Source organism: Argiope bruennichi, chromosome 1, assembly GCF_947563725.1.
Source record: "Argiope bruennichi chromosome 1, qqArgBrue1.1, whole genome shotgun sequence".
Classification (NCBI taxonomy): Eukaryota; Metazoa; Arthropoda; class Arachnida; order Araneae; family Araneidae; genus Argiope; species Argiope bruennichi.
Genome location: NC_079151.1, coordinates 115,717,731 through 115,740,350, shown reverse-complemented (window position 1 = coordinate 115,740,350; position 22,620 = coordinate 115,717,731). Strand labels below are relative to the sequence as shown.

Here is a 22,620-nt window from a genome sequence, read left to right as displayed (position 1 = left end):
CGTCATCATTAAGAATTTCTATCTCCGATAAAACAATGTAACTTCAAAATAAGATGTTAATCCTTCGTTTTCCAGTAATAAAAACAGGAGCCTGTCTCTCTTTCAATTAATAAAACTTTTTTGGATCTAAATGAAATTTTGTTTAGCTTACTTCGATAAAAATACTGCCAAGATTTCAAATCGATGCGAAGAATTTCCATAACCATAAATAAAGTACAACAATTCCATGTACTGAACTCAAATCTATGTTATTTTAATTTACACAAATCTTCATATGGACTATTAATAAATGTGTTTGAAGTATAAATTAGATTTAATAAAGGTGAAAACTCTTTGTGCAGTTACGTTATACTTCCTTTTTTTTATTTAACATTTTAAATATTACTAGAAAATTATAATTTCCAACTCACATAAATGAAATATAATCAATAGTGTTCAGAAAAAAATAATCTGTAATTGATTGAAATTAAGTAATGAATATTGCATTGCGATTCTTATTAATGTTTATTTCAATACAATTATCTATTTTATTATTTATTAATATAAAAATCACATTCATTTTCTGCATTACACATTATTTATTTGTTATCCATAACTTACGTATGATGAAAAACAATAAATTTTTCAACAGGAAAAAAAAAATCCATTTGAAAAATAGAATATAATTTCTTAACAGAAAAGAAAAGTGAGAAAAATTCGGAATTTTATGCAAGAGATTGTTTTATTTTGTTGCTTGGCAATGGCTGTGACATACAAAACAGTGTGTGTATTATCAAAAACCAACTAATAAATTTAAAATTAACTATAATAATATTTTTAATATTTAAATTAGTTATAATTGTATTGTAAAAATCTTTTAATTACAATTGCATTATCATTGGCTGATTTTCAGAAGCGATATCCATTTGATGAATAGTTTAAAATATTTAAATTCCTTATTTGGCAGAATTTATCTAGCAGTTTTCTTCGTAAAAGTTAATAGTAAAATAACACTAATTGGGTATAAAATTTCTGGAAGTACACTTCCACAAGCCGTAAGACAGATACTAAATTATGTGATTTATCAATTCCGTCAGCATAAATGTATTCCAATTTTTAATATCAAGACTCAATTTGGAAAACTATGCAGTAATCTATATAATACTCCTATTTTATCATATTACTTGAAATTGCAAGGGAAGCAAATTAAGGTTCTAAGGAACTGAGACATTTAATTGGATAGAAATATCTGTCTGCAAAATTTATAATAAATCAGAGAATATTATTTTCAATGTGTTGCAATTAATGTATGGTATATGCTATTGTTACGGAATTTCTGGGGTTCGTTTGGATAGTGGGAGTTATATGGTGTGAAGAACGCTCAATCACCAGGCGGCAATAGAAAATAAAACAACGACGTTTATTTACACGAAGACACACAGGACAGCACAAAGACGACAGCTATATAAAGCACAGAAGACGATTATCTTCAGCCGAGACATGCAGTATACAAAACAGCATAAACAGCAGCATACAACAGTTTCTACTGCAGACAGTAGCACACAGCTTAGTTCAGCATTAGCTTCACTCCGTCGCTGCTCCGCTTGTCTCTGGAAGGCCAGTTCTTTTCCGTCGGTTCCGACTACGACTACACTGGTCCACGACTACGACTCCGATCTGGTCCACCACGACGACTACTCTTTCGCTTCCGACTACTCTTCGACTCCACTGGTTCGCAACTGCGGATGCTTCTTTTTATAGGTCTCAGGAGGCGGGGCTAGAAGCCTCTCAACCAATCAGGAACGTTCGAGTAGTATATGTATAAAGTATATTATTGGACGGATCGGGAAAATTCTCGATGTTTCGGGTATAATCTATTTTGGCGCCAAAGTCGCCAAGTCTGTCGCCAAGCTTTGGGACCTCCTATGGAACTCACTATGCTGGGAAGCCGCATCGCAGATTCGTAACAGTATAATAGTAAGGAGCAATTTAACTATTCCCAGAATGTTTGCCAAATGTTAAGTTTAATTTATTTGAATATTCAAATCTAATACTTATCAACAAGCGAGATGTTTTTATTCAAAATTTGTCTCTTTTCCTCTATGTTTTCAATCTTTATAAACCTTTTTTCTTTATTACGTCTTCTGAAATTGAAGAAAGTGAGAAAAATCCACTCAGTTTTAATTCATTACGTGATAATAATTTGCTTAAAGTAGATCAAAATATATTAAGACATAAATCTTAATTTTGGAATTCCCTTTCGCAACTTTCAAATTATAATTATTTATAAGAATTTAGAAACTAAGAACTTAAATAGTGTTACTTACGAAAGAAAAATAGAAAGGAGTTGTAGTGAATGTAGATCTGTTGAAAGAAAATGTGTTGACAAAGTCGGAAAATGTATCAGTTAATTTGACGTAGAAAATATATTAGCATAATCTACAAACTATAGTGATTAATTACAAGGATACTTATATAGGAGGAAGTAGTTTAGATTTAAATTATTGTAAAATCTAAATGAATTCTGACAATCCCGGAATTATTTCCTAAGATTTAATTCTTTTTAAAGATAACGAACACCTTCTTATTTAACTCTCTAATCAGATTATCTACCATTATATTAACGAATGTACGTATTAAGTAATCGAGTATTCAAAGGATATTTCAAATAAAGGATTAATACAGCTTTCCTCCTATTCGTGATTAAAGTTAGAAGGAGTAAATTGAATTGATATTAATAGATTTTACAGCGCAGTTTATAAGCAGCAAAATTTAATCACCTTTTTTTAAAAAAATTTTTACTCTTTCAACCATTGAACAATCATTTAATGTATTATGCTTAAGTCAAATTATAAATCATATTCAGCTTTCAGATTTTTTTATTAGAAGTTCTCAAAATTGTTTGTGTACGTTACTAATCCATGTTTACGTAAGGGATTAGAAAAGTAATACCTTACTTAAAGTAGTACTGTGTAAGTTCAAATAATCATATATAAATATTTTGTATCGACATGTTATTATTTTACTGTTAATGGAATAATTCCAGTTTCTTGCCTTTACCGTATATCAGATCTTAGAATATAATGGATCTGAATGAGATATGTCATCATTAATAAATGTCATGGGAAAGCTACCATTTAACATTAGATTAAGCCATTACCATTTAACATTAAATTAAAAATAATTGCACGGCTTATAATATAATGTTTCAAAAGCAATGTTATGATATTAACAGACAAATTATTCAGTTAACCAGCTGCTTCACTTTCGACTAACTTTTTAAAAATGGTTTCGCTGATATTCAAACTTCTGAAAGGAATTATTAAGGAATTAAATTAAAGAAATTTGAATGTAATTAAATTTAATTAAATTAATTAAAATTAAAAAATAATTAATTAAATTGAATAATTAATTAATTAAATGTAATAATAAATTAATTTAATTTAATTAAAGAATTTGATTAAATTAATTAAATTACAAATTTAGGAATTTAATTACATTAAAAAATAATTAATTACATTGAAGAATTAATTAATTATTAATTGAAAGGAATTATTAAGTTAAAGACAAGCTAGAATCGTATAATTCCTCAATATTCAAAACCTCATCTTTAAAAAATAAAGAGCGTTAAAAAAATCATATTTTACCCAGACCCACTCAGCAATTTTCTAGTGAATTATAAGACTATAATGACGGGACATTTAACAGATATGAGTGTGACATTTAAGACATTCATATCTGAGAGCTAAATATGTAATTGGAAAAAAATGAATCAATATTTCTGGATAAAGGTTTCAAGAATTCTTGTTTAAATAATGGAACCAAGAAACACTGCCTTCTGTGATTTGATTGCACAGGATGGCACTCGTTTTATTTCGGCTATTATTCTCTTCAAAGCAAAATAACTGGCAAACCTTTATCCCATTCATCGACAAATACAGATACTATCTAGATTACCTTTTTTTTTTTTTTTTTTTTCTTTTGTCGAGTTTCTTATTGTCAATGCTTTATTCTGAAAATTTTGAGTCTATATATCATCCCATATTTCTGTGAGAATTATATTGTATGAAATTTTTTTTTATGTAATAGAAGACAAACTATAACAGTTATCTCCAGTTTTTCAGCAACTAAAGACAAAATTATCAGTTTGCACTGAAGAGAAATATTGGCATTATTTTGAATGTTAATTATGTTTTCCTCTTTCAGCTATGCAGAATGTAATAATGTTAGGATGTCAAATTCCAAGAACTCTTACTACCTAAGATCTTTTCATTTCTGTTCATTGTTTTGAAATATTTCAAATTAGTAATTATCTTCAAATAGCTTGCATTCATCATGTATAACTATAATTTTTTTTAAATTTTAATTCATTTTTTTTTACTCCCTTAGTAAGCTAAAGGAGTCTCAGAAACTAAATTTTTATCACAAATTTAGAATTTATATTCATCAATCAAATCCGCCGGCTGAAAAGATACATAAACCCACGCTTCACCCACATTAATGCCTATTTGACATAGAATTTGAGCAGGGACGTGGTATTGGCGTTATTGAACTTGCATTTTATATTCATTAATTACTTAAATTACAAATTAATTAAATTTCTCATGGCGCAACTTGTTAAAATGTATTTATATTTAAGGTAATAAAAACTTCTATTCAATCTTTTGGCCAACTGTTCTCCCAGAAGATGTGTTTAATGAAATAAAAATAGCCCATGGCTAAAGTCTGCGTATCTGATTTGTAGATAAAATTCATTTAATGGTGGTTAATTTTTACATCAGATACATCATTTTTTCTCAGTGTGAATGTTTTTTAAAAGAACATCTGGAAAATTCAATTTTTAAAATTTCTTTTAAATAGAGAAATTAAAAATCATAGAACATTTTACTTTAAACCTTGCACAAGTAGATATGTACTCATTTAATAGCTACACGAATAAGAAAAATCATAATACTATTTGAGAAATAATGGATAATATTAATTTAATCCTGTAATAACTATCAAACCCTTTCCTTCTAACATTTCTTTTTCAGATTGTATAACAAGTCTTTAATATAGAATATAAGTCTAATCGGAAATACTGGAAATAAGATTAGTTTATTGTGAAATATAAGGCTTAAGACATTCTTTGAGTAATGAAAAAGAATTCCGCTTTCAGATCTTGTAATAAACTATTTTACGAATCTTTTTTCTTTCACCGACTGTCAAAACATTGTTCTTCAATGCTGAGAAAAGGAAATTCCCGCATTCTTCCAATAACACGCTTGCCGTTGCTACAGATTTCCTTTATATTTTTGCTCTTGATAGCATTTTACCCTAATAATTTATCCCCGTGTCTTTACAGTTTGTTGAGCCGGCGTCCTGGAATAGGGGTAGCGCGTCTTCCCCGTGATCTGGCCGTCCTAGGTGCGAGTCCCGGTTTGGGCATGGCTGTTCTTCCTTTGTTCTATCTGTGAGATGTGTGAATGTGCCCTCCTGTAAAAAGGGGTTGTGCAAGCGAATGATAAATGCCTGAGTAGCAAAGTCGTACTCTTGGCCCTAGTTGGCGCTACTAAAAAAACAAGAGACGTCCCCCCACCGCTTAAATCGGTGTCTTCGTAACAGTGGGCTTGTCCATGGCAAGTGCCATAAGAAACAACAACACAGTTTATTGAGAATGCCTTTACAGCTTATTTGAGAGTAGTTTCTTGATTGAATTTCGTTTGTGGTTGTTGGCATAAGAACCAAGTAGTGTTCATACAAAGCAAGACTAAAAATTAAGTTTTGTTCCTTTAAATGTAAATATTGTAATACCTTGCTTAACCCATCAGCACAAGCATGGGGTCTTTTTGACCCCAATTTTTATTTTTTACTTAGAAATTCTAGGAATAAATAAAAATGTACACCTGTTACTTCATATACCATCATAGAAGAATTAGAAGGAGATTAGAAAAGCAAAAATGAATAAAGCAATGTATCTCATTTTTTACAGGAAGGTTAGGGTCAAATTGACTCCTACGTGTGCTAGCATTTCAGATTCATTTAACGCTATGGATAATGAACATGAACGTATGAACATATATTTAACGTTCAGCATATCAACATGAACATGAACATCTGAGATTCAGAGATTCTCCCGCAAGTGTTTCTACTAATAGTGAAAATTTTGTGAGCTCAGATTCGTCAGATATTGATGAAATTTTGGAAATGGTCCTGATGCAATTTGCATCTTCAGAATAAAATGCAAATTCTGAATACACTAGAAAATCTGATCGAAAATCCTTTCGTGCTCGTGAAAAAAGTAGTAAATAACTTATGTAAAATACATTTTCTTATAATATAAATAATCTGCCTTGAAATTTATGTTAAAAATTCATTTTCTTCAGACTAAAGAATAATAAAAGTATTTTTTGAGTACATATATAAAAATGAAAGATAAAACTTATGAATTTTCAAAGTTGTATGTTTAAGCTTCTCTTCTCTAAAAATTTCAAATGTAAGCTATATGTAAAATATGGATTTTCTTTTTCTTTCAATATTTTCATGCAAAAAAAAAATAAAATGGATTACTTAAAAAATTATAAGCTTTATATGAATGGAATGGCGAAAAAAGAAATAAATACATAAAAGTTATGGAATAAAAACCTAAGTTCAATTTTGTTTTCCCTCTTTAAAAATCGCATTAGTGTCTGAAAACTGATGCAATATTATGCAAAAATGGTTTTTTATATATATTTTAATATCCAGAAGTACGTGACACAATCACATTAATAATTACAATTTCCGTTGAATTCCGTTACGTACACCTTACATTCTAATACAATATAACACTCGATAACGATTTCTATGTCTTCTAGGGCTGTAAGATTTTTTTGTTTCTATTTTCCCACAAAAATCGGAATGGAGAGTTAAATGCACTGTTATTGCATCGCAAACAGTTGATAAAGCTCATTTCAGAATAATAAACATAGATGCGACAAGATTCATTGCGTGTTTATTACTAGCAGCCGTTGTTTCAATTGCACTTTATTTTCTCTTACTGAAATGAAAGTAACAGCCTTGAGCAGAACTTATTTGTAAATGTATAAAGAAATTCTTAATCAAAAAGAAAGTATATTAGAGTATAAACGGATTTTATTTCAATTTGAATTGCCACAGAGGATGTAAAAAAGCTCTAAAGAAGCTGGAATCACCCTTATACAAAAGATTTATAAGGGATTCAATAATACGAAAGACATTATAGTGTGCACTTGAGTGATTAAGTGAATATTTTCAAGCAATTTAAAATGAATGAAGTAGCATTTGTTGTATGTAATTGTTGTCGAAATAGGTGACGGTCTCCTACTGTTAAAATAAGAAAAAAAAATGATTGGCAATCAGTGTGCATGTGTAATATTTAAATCTTTTTTAGGAAGGAAACCAAAGAAACCGAAATTTCATTTCCGAAAACTATATTTCCTACATGAGAAGTACAAAATCTGAGCATTCTAATAACAAACACATTATTGTTAAGGCGAGGAATATATATCTCAGATATAAAGTCTTCGTGACAAAAAAAAAAAAAAAAACCCTTGAAATTTTTGTTGAACATAAAAAGTATAAATTCAACAAAACTTTAAACCTTCTTGTTTTTTTCCCATTGGATTGAATTAGAAAAATTTCTACGTTATTATGTTAGCACAAGATCAGGGAATTTCATAATTTTCACACATTATTATTAAGGAGAGAAATATAGTATATCTCAGATATAAAGTCCTCGTGACAAGGAAAAAAAAAACTTGAACTTTTTGTTGAACATAAAAAGTGTAAATTCAACAAAACTTTAAACTTTCTTGTATTTTTTTTTCCATTGGATTGAATTAGAAAAAATTACTATGTTATAATGTTAGCACGAGATCTGGGAATTTCATATTTTTTTTAAGATGTATTTGAAATTTTTTTAAAAAAATCTATAAAATCTATTTCATGAAAATTTAAAAAAATAACCTTGGGATTTGTAAAACGAAAATATTTCCAACTATCTAGAAAAAGAAAAAGATTTTTCAGAAAAATACAAAAACAAGACTTCTTTTTCTTATTTATAATTTCTTATATCACAAACAAAAATATGATTCTTTATTTTCCAAGAATTTTCTTAAAGATTTTAAATTATTCAGAAAATAAAGAATATTTCATAAAATACAAGATGCTGTATTTAATGAAGGATATAAAAGATATTAATTCACTGTAAAGAAATTTAAAGCATTTCCATGGAATCACAACATTTTTTTATTAATTTACGCTTCTTTTGTTCCATAAATTTAAATTTCTTTGCCTTTCTTCATTTCAATAACAAGCATTTCGAGATAAAAACGCATTACCATCGGTCCTGAAATGAATTCATAGAGCAGCTGCGCGTGAAAGAATGGAATCGATGAATAAGAGCATTAATTAAATCCGTTTTTATTGCACTTTTCGAAAGAAATGCGCTCGCATTAGCTGATTTCCGAACCATCTGGCAACAGTAACGAATGGCAGACATCACAACAGCGCAATTTATTTTCGCTGATTTTGCAGCTGACAGAGAGCAGCTCGAGTTACGGCAGCTGCATTTATCTGTCAGAAGTTGAAAGAAAGCATTACGCTTCAGTCTGGAGTTTAGGAAACTAGCTTCTAAGTATTTTGAAAGGAAGACTTCTAAAATCATAATATATTGCTTTACTATTGTAAAGATTTAGATTGCTATATTTCATTGAAAAAGGACAGTACTTGAGATATTTATTCTGAAATTGGAAGAAAAAAAATAGAAGGATTATTTTGAAAAAAAAAAATACTTTTAACTAGATTCAAAGGAAGCAACAGGACGTTTTTTCGTAAAAATAATATAACGTCGATTTATTTAAATTACGGCTTTTGGTGAGATTGAACTTTTAATGAGTTCTTTTGAATTTATAGCTTTATTTTTAAGAAAATGTTCAATAATATAATTGTTATTTTCACCATTATCAGTAGAGAGGTTTTTAACAAATCGCTACAAAAAAATTTTGTGTCAGATGGTCAAATGTGCTAGTTTACTTGAAAACAGACTTATGCGTACCATCAACAAATACAATATCATCGTGAAATTTGAATTGTTAAGAATTCAGATGAGTTGAGGGATAAGATAGGAACAGGATTACAAAGCTCGTGATGTATTCTGATGATGTTTAGTTGTGTGTCAAAAGTGGCGTCACACCGGTAAAAAATCGTAATTAAAATTTAAAAAATATAATTTAATTGGTTGTCAACAGACGAGCTATACAAAATAATCTTTCATGCGCATGTGTATTAGATGCAAAAGAAGTTAATGACAGCTGAAGAAAATAAAAATTAGCCGGAACAAAAATAAATAAATAAATAAAGGAGCAGGCATAAAAAGAAAATGTGGAGAAGGTCTAAATGGCTCAAGCCGAAGAATCTACACAATATTCAACAGTAACAGTATCATTGAAACATAATTAGTAAGTGATATATAATTTACCAAAAATAGGCAGTTTAAACTTTGAAAACAAAAGCAAAAAATGAAAGTAAAATAAAAGAATTTTAAAGCAAAGAGAAAAATCTAAATAAAATAAATGAATAAATAAAAAAATAAAAAAAAATAAATGAAAAACAAATAAGTAAGTAAAGGAAAAAATTAATAAATAAACATGGAAAATAAATATTTACATTGGCTGAGACTTAGGTAGAGCTCATGATCAGGAACAAAAGATAAGATAGAGTTCGTTTTACATTAGAGATAGGAATCTCCTGCTCACTGTGAGAATTAATTTCTATTTTATTCTAGTATGATGAACCATTTTGATAGATTTTAGTTGTGGAACACTATGCAAATTATATATAGTGCATTATGTTGGTACTTAGATGGGCTGATATTTTGACATGAAAGATTTGACGTCTGATTTACGGCTGCGAGAATGATTGGCTGGAGGCTGACTTGTTCATTTAATGCTTTTACTTAGATATAACTTGCAGCGATCTGCTACATAATAAATGCCTTAGTTTAAAGATTCTATCTCGTATATTTTTCCCTCGCACATCGATTGAATCCATAGCAAACTCTGCTTTTATTCATCACCTCGAAACTAAAATTTATAGACAGTTACCTAATAAACTAAAGGTATATCTCCTTTAAGAATTCTGTGCTTGTGTTATGTTGATGCATAATGCTATATTAGTTGCTGTCATTTAATATTATTTATCTATAAGATTCCATATCACTCATTTTAGGAAATTCGACACAATTTTGTAATTAGGAACGAACTTCATACAAGTCTTAGTTTGATATACCTATTTTCATAAAATAATGAATTGCGAAATTAAATATTGCATTATAAGATTATTGTTATTAGATTTGAATTAATTTATTTAGCATTATACATATATTTAGATTAAGTTTACAATATTGCACCTCAAAGTCACACATGGTGATATACATCTGTGTACCAGACTTACCAAAGCAGACATTAAATTCTTGCCGAACAAAGTATTGTTGAAAATTTCAACCCACTTTCAATTGAAGTGGAAAGTATGTAGCAATATTTCACCACTGGTTTTAAGCTATTTAATTCAATCAAGTAAAATTGATATATGATACTTTGCATGGTAATGGCATTGACAATTTAATCAACTTTATAATATTTGATGCAGAATACTTAATATGGATGTAGGAAAGAATGAAAGCGAAATTCTTTAATATTACATAGAACAAAAGATTTCAAATTTTTCTGCGGCGTTGTTCAGTTTAATATGCAGCATCTCACTGCACATAATTTTGAAAGGATTGTATAAGATCTGTGCAAATATGTCTTGATCAGTAAAATTTGAAAGGTATAAACGAAATTATAGTATTATTTTCTACTTGGTTTGAGGCACAATGAAACTTTTGTGAAATTGCAAATCCAAGTCTTTTCTTTTTGATTTCCTTTCATTTAATTCGTCCTTTTGATTTAATTTTCAACGAGCAGACTGAATAAGGGTGTTCCCGATTTTCCCGCTTATTGCAGTCATTACCAGATAGTAATAAGCGGGAAATTTTAATTTTTCAACAATCATTAAATTAATTTTATGAGCTGGTACTTCAAATTTAATAAATTCATCATCTAAAATAAAATTAGTGAAAAGAATAGTTTATTTCAATTCAATAAATAAAATAGAAATAAAGTATAGTTTTGTCGGATCTCAGATTAGTTTGAAAAAAAAAATTAGTAATAGAAGTCATGTAATCAAAGATATGGCATATTAGAAATGCCTTATAAAAGCTTTATAAATTCCAATATACAATTGGAAAAATAAATCCTTTATGATAAAAAAAAATAATTAAAAAAAGATATATTTTCTATAACAAATTCAAATAAAAAATTACTATAAGAACAAAGAATTTTTTTTAATTCAAAGTATATTTTCATCTATTCCATTTAATACAGTCATTGCCGTCATTAGTTCGTATTTCAAACTTAATAATGCTTCATTCTATTTCAAGAAATAAAATCGGAATAAAGTATAGTTTCGTCGGAGTTCAGATTAATTAAAAAAAATAAGTTATAAAGGTTATGCAGTCAAAATTGTTATATCAGAATTGTCTTATATAAACATTATAAATTTCGATATATAGAAGCAAAAATAAATCCTATATAACATAGGAAAATAATAAAAAAGGTAAATTTCTTATAATAAATTCGAGTAAAAAATTACAATAAGAACAAATTCTTTTTTTAATTCAAAATAGGTTTTCATCTGTTTTATTTATCGTTGATCCCAATTTTATTTACTTACAGACTAATGAAAAAATTAAATCTATATTTCCAAATTCTTTCCCAGGAAATTTTTCTTGAATAAACTACAAAATTATGATTCTCTTGTTTTCCCTGCTCTATTTTAATTTTGGCAAGTTAACTCTATTAATTGGTTAAATGATTCATTTGTAAAATAATAGACATTTCTATCCCTCCATTACATTCTTTGTACAGCGTTTATAGTCAGAAATTGCATCAAAATCTGTAGTAATTCCTCGCTTTGTAATTTTGTTGCTTGAAGCAACAGCTTTGGCCTCTCACACACGACCTGTTGTCTCTAAAATGAACATTTGCATTCGTCCATGCGTGTCGCACTAGTCAAGTCGATCTTTACACGTTCTATCAATATTTGGCAAGTTGGGAGATTCCGGCTGATTGATTAGAGACTGACTGATTGCCCAACAAATACGGGGCGTCAAGCTGCCTGATACTTAACGCTCCAATGAGAGCCACGCGGAAAGATTTGCTCTATTGAAATCTGGACTTGTAAATAATCATGGTCAGAGTGAACCCGCATTTCATGTAGATTTGAGAGCTTTCAAGATCTTTAGGAAAAATGTACAAAAGTTGTCTTCATTTTGGTATTGTTTTTTTTTTTAACTCTCCAGTCACTCAAGGTTTTTTTAATTGGCATAATAGTCGTCAAATAATTATGTTGTAATGATAACTTTAAAAAATTGTGATTTTTATTGTTATCAAAGAATATTACAAAGATTCAAAACAATTTCTTATAACAGATTTGAAAGTTTTCAAGATGAATAGAAAAATGTACATATGTTGTCTTCATTTTGGGGATTGTTCCTTTTTAACTGTCCGACCACTCAAGGTTTTTCTTAATTGACACAATAGTCATCAAATAACTTTGTAACTAAAAATTTAAATAATTGGGATTTTATTGCTATCAAAGAATATTACAAACATTCTAAGCAATTTCTTGAAATGAAGCTTTTTTTTTTCAAACTAAAAGGAACAACACGAAATTGAATTCTTGAAATTAGATAGGTAAAGTTCAAGTTTACAGAAAATAAATGGCATAAATTATGTAATTCTAAAAAAATTCTTTAAATAAATCAATCTAGATAATAATAATAATAAACTAAATGCCGTTTTTTACGTCAGACTTTGTATGATTTTAGGGTATGTTTGGGTGTCAATAGATCCTTAAAATTATTAATGCCTTTGTAAAAGCAAGAATTTGTATATCATTCCATTAATAATCTAGTAGCCTTGAACATTTGTAAGTTAAATGTACGGAAAAGAATTTATTTTCACATAAAAAAAAGAATAGAGTATGTTGCCGAGAGAAAACTATATAAATTTCCTATAATTAAATAGAAAATGAATCTTTAGGTTAAAAGTATTTGTTGTTTTTAAATTTCAATTAGATTTTATTTTTCGATGACATGGAAAATCAAACCAAATTTTCTGCTATACAGCATAAAAATAATATTCTCAGGTGAATATATACCTCCGATTAGTTAACATTAGAACAAACCGGTCTAATTTCTACGACATTGAGACAGCATTTAACATATAATTCCATTGAGTGATCTGGTAGTCTTGGTTTCAATGCACTGCGAAGAATCTATGGATTCTAAGGAGAAGAATTTATTTTCACATTAAAAAAAATAGACAGTGTTACCGAGACTTTTATATAAATTTCATATAATTAAATAGAAAACGAATTTTTTTGATTAAAAGCGTTTGTTGTTTTAAAGTTTAGTTAGTTTCTATGTCATCGAAAGATGACATAGAAAATCAATTTGAATTTTCTGCTATACAGTATAAAAATAATAATCTCAAACGAATACATATTTTCAACTGGTTAACATTAACTAAACCGGCTCAATTTCTACCACCTAAAAACATCATTTAAGATCATTATAAGGCTTAGTTTTATTATATTATTTGAACTGGGTTTTTTTCCCCCAAAATAAGTTTTAGATGCGTAAAAAGAATACAGGATCTATATAATTTATGAAAATTATACAAAATAATTATTAACAAAAGAGCGCGGCATTTTCATTCAACTTTAGATAAAAATACCACAGATTCTCATTTGTTTCCGAATATTGTGGTTGGAACCATCTGTTTATCCAAAATAATAACCTATTAGCTCATGTTAAATATTATAGAATCTTGAAATTCAAATAAATTAAATAATTCTGAAAAGTAACTTTTTAAAGCTCGTCAAATATAACTTTGCCTCTTCTCTCAACCATTGTAGCGAGTAAACACTGAATTACATTTTTCGCCATCTTTAAATTATGAACTACGAAATCAAGAGTTATCTGCTGAAATGACTACTCAATTAATAATCGTCGCTTTGACGTGCACCAGGAGAAGTTGATCGATGAATTAGTAATGGCGTTAAATGCAGAATCTTTCGACATCTGCAATTTCATTCAGCGCAGCTAATTGAATTTAAATGTTTTCGTCCTGCTTATTAATGCCTTCTTCACATTAACAATGTATTGATGAGTTGATGAATTCATAATCAGATATTCTATTTGACTGAGCCGTTATTAATTAGATTTAGCATTAAAATAGGCGGAATAATCCTTTAATCGTTAATTTCAATTTAATTAATTAACCTTGTTCAAAGGAATTTCATGCTATATTCTAGAGAGGGAGTTTTCGAAATTTTATTTGTTGTCTATTCACTAGAAAGAGAAAGATATTTGACGTATTCTTTAAATATAGTGAAAATAAAATAATTTTTAGAATAATAATACTAAATTAAAAAATGTAACCAAAAAAGGCATTGATTTGATCATTGCGTCTCAAATATTTGCCAAATTAAATATTTAAATGGAATTTTGTAACTACAGATGTACCTAATGACACAAAACAAGCAATGGCTTAATATCTTTGTCAATGCGTGCAAAAAATACTTGAAAAATTAAATATTTAAGCGGAAATTTGTAATTATAAATATACTCAATATATATATATAATATATATTGCAATTATATTTGTACTAACCATATATTTATAATTTGTAATTATAAATATATTGTTAGTTAAAATAATACTAATTATAATTTTTACTAACAAAATGCAATGCAGGTTGAGTTTCACATTAATATTACTACTTCTTCTTAATACTACTTCTTCTATGGGTACTTTCAAGATTGAATTGTTTTCTAAAATATAATAGCTTTTAAAATTTGGTTTAACATTTTAAAAATTTCATATTTTGTCCACCTTGTTTCATTGGTAACTATTCCCTCATTGTAGTAAGGATTTCGAAAATGTATCCAACATCTTCAAATTGGATCGAATCATATTTAAATTAGAGTTAAAAATCTTTCCAGTTCCATCTTTCACATTGCAGAGACATCATAAATAATTCATCTAATAGCACTAGAATCATTTCCTTAAATGAAGCTAAGTTATCGTTCTTGTTAAACTTTGTAATGTCCTGATCTAGACTGATTAAGTAACGAAGCAGAATTTCCAGACAATTCTTTGTTTTACAGCCCTGTATATACAAATAACAACTTGTTCTAATTTTGGTTAAATAAATAGATATTTACACCTGTAGTAGCAGATACAACAGCCAAATTCGAAGGTTTTTTTTCTTGGAACTCAGTTCTCCATCATGGCAAAAAGACAACTCCAGGGGTAGTTTCTCAGACTCCGAACTCGTGGGCGTAGTCCAACCGTCCTCTGCAATTCGTTTCTTCTCTCTCTCTATATATATATATAAAAAAAAAAATCTGCGTGCCTTATTTCGGCGACAATATCCGCCTCTTAATTTACATTGGTCATTTGAGCTCTCTTTTGGCCAATCGGGGTTCAGCAATATGCTCTCTCAGCGGCGCCAGTGGGTGTGGGAAGGTCTTTTCACAAAGAGAAACATCTAGCATCCAGATGTTTTGACATCCCTTTCTCTTTGAAGGTTCTATCAATACCTCTGGGACGAGAAATTTCATATGTGGTCTTTCATTGTAGTCGCTAATGAACAGATGAGAGACCACCCAGGTGAAAAGATCCACCATCTGGCTCTCCCCTGGAGTTTAGTAAGTAACAGCGACGACACAATGAATCAATACAAAACAATGTCTTATAAGTACTAGGAAATGGGGAATGTTACAACTTTTTCTCTACAGAGCGATCAGTGAAATCCCTTTTATATCTTTTAAATACAAAAAAAGACGTTTCTTATATCCTGGGAAGTAACTTTATCTACAGAAAATTATGTTAATGAATTTATTGAAATAAGTTACAACTCCCCAAGCATCTAAATTAGGAAGTTAAAAAAAAAAACTCTAAAAATAAAGGAGGTTGGCCAAAAAGTCAATTTAGAAAAATGTATGCTATATCATAATAAAAATACTGAAAAAGATTTCATGGAATTATGTGTAAAATTGGTGAAAATATTTACAATTAAATTTATGGAATTTCCATGACTTGAAGCAAGGTTCGTCTAAAGCTGAAAAATATATTGCTCAATATTATTAAGTAGTTTTTCTGAGTTAAGCAACGGTGAAGTGAAATTTAAGCAAAGTAAGCAACAGTAAAGTAAATAAAAATAATATTAAAAAAATGCTGAAAAAAAGTACTCGGAGAGTGGCGCTCTGAAGATATATTTACCTACTTTAAAACATACCTCTTTTCAAGTCACTGAACATTCATAATTTTAAATGCAAATATCTCCACCAATTTTACAGGTGATTCCAGGAAATTTCTTTCTTATTATTATTATGGTAAAGAGTACATTTTTAGTGATCTTTTGGTGGATTTATTTTATCTTTAGAGTTATTTTTGTAACTTCCTTATTTCTCCGCTAGGGGCGCTATAATCTGTGTGAATAAATTCGGTATAATCGTTTTATTATAGGTGCACTGAATACCAAACACCTTTTTGTATTTAAAGGACTTAAAATGACTTTACTGACCATTATACATTATAAATAATAATCCATAATACCATAATACATTATAAATAATAATACCATAATACATTATAAATAATCTTTTAGTTATCGGTTAATTACATAACCGCTGCAGCAAGCACCCTTCTCAAGTTATATTATGATGATTTCATGAACAATTTGGCTTAATAAGCTAAAAAGTATATTAAAGTAACTTTAAAACGAACTTAAGTATACAGAAACTGAGTGATAATAAATGAAATTGGATTTCGTCTTTAATATCAAAGGGTTTTTTTACCACATATTTTTATTGCTAAGTTTGAATTTAGAATTTATTTTTAAAAGTTGATTTAAATTATCTCTATATAATAACATTATCAAATAATTCATCAAGTTCTGGCTTATTTCTATGTTTAAAAAACGTAAAGATGATGTAAAGAAAAGGTAACATGATATTACATAATTCGTTTGTTTTTATTTTTTTATTTACTTTTATTTTAATCGTTATTCTTAGCACAGTAAAGTGTAGACACAAAAAAGTTTATTTAATACCATCGCATTGCATGTAAATGTAAATCTAGTAATAACACGCGGTAACGAAAATAAAAAACAGTAGCTTAAAATATATTTAAAATTATTTTTAAAAATATAGAAATAACATAGAAAAAAATCGCATGATAATACAATTATTTTCATTTAAAAATTTTAGTTTTAGAATCTTAAAACGGTGTTAAAATAGTTTTTGAGCAATGATATGCATCGAATTTATTGAAGAAAAATATAAAAATTTCGATCAATTTTTAATTAAAAATTTGAAACCCTTTCTTAGTGAGAATTGTGGCGAATTGGTATGAGCGAGGATAAAACCTGGGACCTTGTGGTTCGCAATCCAATAACATGACCACAATACAAAATTGCTCGGGTAGCGTAGCTGTGTTACCTGGCTTATAAGCTTTCACCACAGACTCTCCCTCCAATGAGTCGGAGGTGAAACGAACGATATGGTTGTTGAGAGGTGATGTATTAGCTGTTGATTCTAATGCTCCTGTACCCATTTGAGTAGCACCAAGCGTTATGGCGAACGTGGGTGGGTGAGTGGTTGCTGATGCTGTTGCTGCGTGAGTCTGACGCCTTTCGGTTGCTGCAACCTTTTTGTGTTGCTGCGTCAAGTGAATCGGACGACTTTGGGTTGCTGCGTCAAGTGAGTCTGACGACTTTGGTTTGCTGTGGGTAGATGGCGCCACAACAGCTGTATGAAGGTTCATCGTCCGAGGTCACCAATGTGGCGAATTGGTATGAGTGAGGATAGAACCAGGGACCTTGTGGTTCGCAGTCCAGTAACATGACCACGATACAAAAGCAATTGCTTGGGTAGCTGAGCTGATAACTGGCTTATGAGCTTTCACCACAATGTCTAGAGTGGAATTTGGTAACATCCCAAATTTCATGGAAGCTACAAATCCAATGGCTTTCCTGCAAAACATTTGAACGATTTTCACTTTCTTTTATACATAATGTAAAAATAGGAAGTACTGTAGTCGTTTAAATTTCCGAACTGGAGACTTTGATGAATTTTTCAGACCTTTCTAATCCCAAAATCATATTTTTGGAATCTTTATCTGTAAATATGAATCTCTATCTGTAAATATGAATCTCTATCCGTGAATATGAATCTCTATCTGTGAATATGAATATGAATCTCTATCTGTGAATATGAATCTCTATCTGTAAATATGAATCTCTATCTGTGAATATGAATCTCTATCTGTAAATATGAATCTCTATCTGTGAATATGAATATGTATCTTTATCTGAAAATATGAATCTCTATCTGTGAATATGAATATGTATCTTTATCTGAAAATATGAATCTCTATCTGTGAATATGAATATGTATCTTTATCTGAAAATATGAATCTCTATCTGTGAATATGAACTGAAATCTATATCTGCGAATATGATAACTCAAAAATATTTCAGGTTAGATAATAAAACTTGGTATATGATCTCTACTTCAAATTTGATTTCTATCAAATTTTGAACGAAATTCTTTCAGAGTAAATATATCTGTCTGGCTTATGGAATATAAGTTAGCAAAATAACTTCAAAACTAAAATATATAGATAAATAAAATTTGGTATACAAATTTAACATCTAAAGTGCAGATCCGTTTCACATTTAGAACCAATTTGAACCACTTGAACTGAAAGGCTTGAACTGCTGTACTTTTTTTTGTAAATGTAAAATAGATAATTAAAACATATAGCATTTTCTACGTGATTATGTGACTACAATTGTAATGTTCTGTCAAATTTTGGTTTTAATTGGCCGGAAACTTGGTAATGATCTCTACTTCAAATTTGTAGATTTCCATCAAATTGTGAACGAAATTCTTTCAGAGAAAATATATCTGTCTAGCTTACAGAATATAAGTAGCAAATAATACTGAATATAAGTTATTGAAATATTACTGAATATAGGGTACTAAATTTTGGTTTTAATAGGTCGGAAATAGCAGCTCAAAATGCACATTCGTTTTTTCGAGCACTTTTGTATTTAAATGCACATTCTTTTTTTTTTTCTTGAACTTTTGAATTCAAATGCACCTTTATATTATCCAAAATATAAATCAATTTTTCTGACACTTTTGTTTTTATTAAATACCAGCGATTAATCGCTAAAAGTATCGCCAGATATTACATGCTTATAGGCTCTCTCTTTTGTAATAATTTTTCCCTAATGGTAGACAGCTGGTAATTCAAAATACATTGTCTAATAAAAGTATATTTATTAGACAGTGTGCAAGAAAATGACGAGGAGATTACACGCACTAGCTCATCATGGATGAAAAATAACCTATTTTTCAGATAATACATACCACCCTATTAATATTATTATGCTTATAAATGTCTTTGAATTTTTAGTAATTGGGATAAAAACCAACACCAAAATCTTATTATTTGAATATTTTTGGTTCTGCAAAATATTTATAAATATCTTTATTGTTTTTGAAAAACCCAGTTTTTCCACAAGGATTTCACTTTTTCTTACAGATCGCCATCACTGGTACCAGCAGGCTAAAGCACAACTAATGAAAAATCTGAGAGATGTGGACAGCTCCGCCATTGCTAAAAACATCATTCTCTTCATTGGAGATGGCATGGGCCTGACGACGGTGACCACGGCAAGAATTCTTAGAGGCCAACAAAAAGGCCACAGCGGTGAAGAATATGAATTGGCTTTCGACAAGTTCCAGCATGTGGCTCTTGCAAAGGTTTGTTTTATTTTATGGTATTGCTTTACAAACTGAACCAATGTTATATAAACGTAATGACTTTGAAAAGGAACGTGCACAAAAAATGAAAAATTCGTATCGTTAGATATCAATGCTCTTTTCTAAAATAGGCATTGATATTACTATTTTATTAGGCATTGATATTATTTCTAAATAGGCATTGATATTGTTTCATCTTCTGTTGTTTGTTTTTGGTGTAGTCATCGAACAAAATGGAGCGCCTATGTAATTTTGTTATTTAGCATCTCATCCACAAAATTGATGTCGATGGAAATAGTTTGAAGAAACAGGTCTGTTGAGATAGATAAGGCTGATTAATCGAATTAATTAGGCATTGATATTACTATTTTTTTAGGCATTGATATTATTTCTAAATAGGCATTGATATTGTTTAATCTTCTCTTGCTTGTTTTTGGTGCAGTCATCGAAAAAAATGGAGCGCCTATGTAATTTTGTTATTTAGCGTCTCATCCACAAAATTAATGTCGATAGAAATAGTTTGAAGAAACAGGTCTGTTGAGATATATAAGGCTGATTAATCGAATTAATTAGGCATTGATATTACTATTTTTTTAGGCATTGATATTATTTCTAAATAGGCATTGATATTGTTTCATCTTCTGTTGTTTGTTTTTGGTGTAGTCATCGAAAAAAATGGAGCGCCTATGTAATTTTGTTATTTAGCATCTCATCCACAAAATTGATGTCGATGGAAATAGTTTGAAGAAACAGGTCTGTTGAGATATATAAGGCTGATTAATCGAATTAATGAGGCATTGATATTACTATTTCATTAGGCATTGATATTATTTCTTTATAGGCATTGGTATTGTTTAATCTTCTCTTGCTTGTTTTTGGTGCAGTCATCGAAAAAAATGGAGCGCCTATGTAATTTTGTTATTTAGCATCTCATCCACAAAATTGATGTCGATAGAAATAGTTTGAAGAAACAGGTCTGTTGAGATATATAAGGCTGATTAATCGAATTAATTAGGCATTGATATTACTATTTTTTTAGGCATTGATATTATTTCGAAATAGGCATTGATATTGTTTCATCTTCTGTTGTTTGTTTTTGGTGTAGTCATCGAAAAAAATGGAGCGCCTATGTAATTTTGTTATTTAGCATCTCATCCACAAAATTGATGTCGATGGAAATAGTTTGAAGAAACAGGTCTGTTGAGATAGATAATGCTGATTAATCGAATTAATTAGGCATTGATATTACTATTTTTTTAGGCATTGATATTATTTCTAAATAGGCATTGATATTGTTTCATCTTCTGTTGTTTGTTTTTGGTGTAGTCATCGAAAAAAATGGAGCGCCTATGTAATTTTGTTATTTAGCATCGCATCTTCACAAAATTGATGTCGATAGAAATGGTTTGAAGAAACAGGTCTGTTGAGATAGATAAGGCTGATTAATCGAATTAATTAGGCATTGATATTACTATTTCATTAGGCATTGATATTATTTCTTTATAGGCATTGGTATTGTTTCATCTTCTGTTGTTTGTTTTTGGTGTAGTCATCGAAAAAAATGGAGCGCCTATGTAATTTTGTTATTTAGCATCTCATCCACAAAATTGATGTCGATGGAAATAGTTTGAAGAAACAGGTCTGTTGAGATAGATAAGGCTGACTGATCGAATTAATTAACATAATTAATTAACTCGAAGATTTTTTATAACAGAAATCAAGATTTTTTAATAATTCAATTCAGTAGGCCTTTTTGTATATATGTATCAAATTCCGTACCGAAAAACTCCGCCCAAAAAGAGCCAATCCATCAATGACCGTCCATTCATTTAATCTCAGCTTTTTAATAGCAAAATAAGAGTTTTTTTACCTTTTTCATTCACAGGAATTTCCAAAAAATCCTGGGAAATTCACATGCATCCTCATTTTTATGATGAATGAAATACGTTGTTCAACCTACTTTTTTAAAAAAAAATCGTTGATTGGTGAGATGTGAATATCATAAAAATGAAAGTTAGCCAATGAAACGGTTGGTGTTTATTAAAATAAAGCAATTTTATTTTCAGGCGGAAACGATTGTTGATAGGATAGGAGATTTGTTATTTCAGAGGAATATTTTATTATTATAAACAAAGGGGCTTCACTCCCTAAACGCTTTCGCTCGCCAACTCCGACGTTGCCTGTTACTACACTCGATGTACTCAGTTTTTTTAATTCCACTAGCCATTCGTTCAACATTGGAAGCTCAATTTTTCCATGATGACAGCATTTATAGATCGGCTTACTTCCAATTCAAAACCCAAAGCATTTAATAAGAGCATTATTAGTTCATATCTCCAATATCTAAATATTGATTCAGCTGCCCACGTAGGAGCTTCATGATCAGCTTTTCTTTTCAGATAGCAGATTCTCGCACGGTCTTTCTTCGTATTTTTTTCTTCATTTGATATCGTTGGATATCTAATTACCATTTTTAAAAAAACAACATAGGGTTAAACATGTGCATTAATTATGTATTGAGACGATTGTTAGACGAGAGACGAGTTTGTTTAGTTATATTAACGTCCCATTTTTAAAGCAACGCTAGGGCTATTTTGGGCTGGACCTTGTAATTCTGAACCGAGGTCAGATGACGAGGACGGCAACAGATCTGATACTCTCCTCCCTAAACTTCTACAACACACCAACAGAAGGAC

General features: G+C 29.4%; 1 protein-coding gene across 1 annotated transcript in view; it reads left to right on the top strand.

Moving 5' to 3' along the window:
* LOC129969329 (alkaline phosphatase, tissue-nonspecific isozyme-like) overlaps nt 1-22,620 on the top strand; it is a 475,680-nt gene that overhangs the window by 338,716 nt on the left and 114,344 nt on the right. The window contains exon 2 of the mRNA XM_056083860.1: nt 19,704-19,924. Coding sequence (XP_055939835.1) covers nt 19,704-19,924 — 221 coding nt within the window. The remainder of the gene's footprint in view (nt 1-19,703; nt 19,925-22,620) is intronic.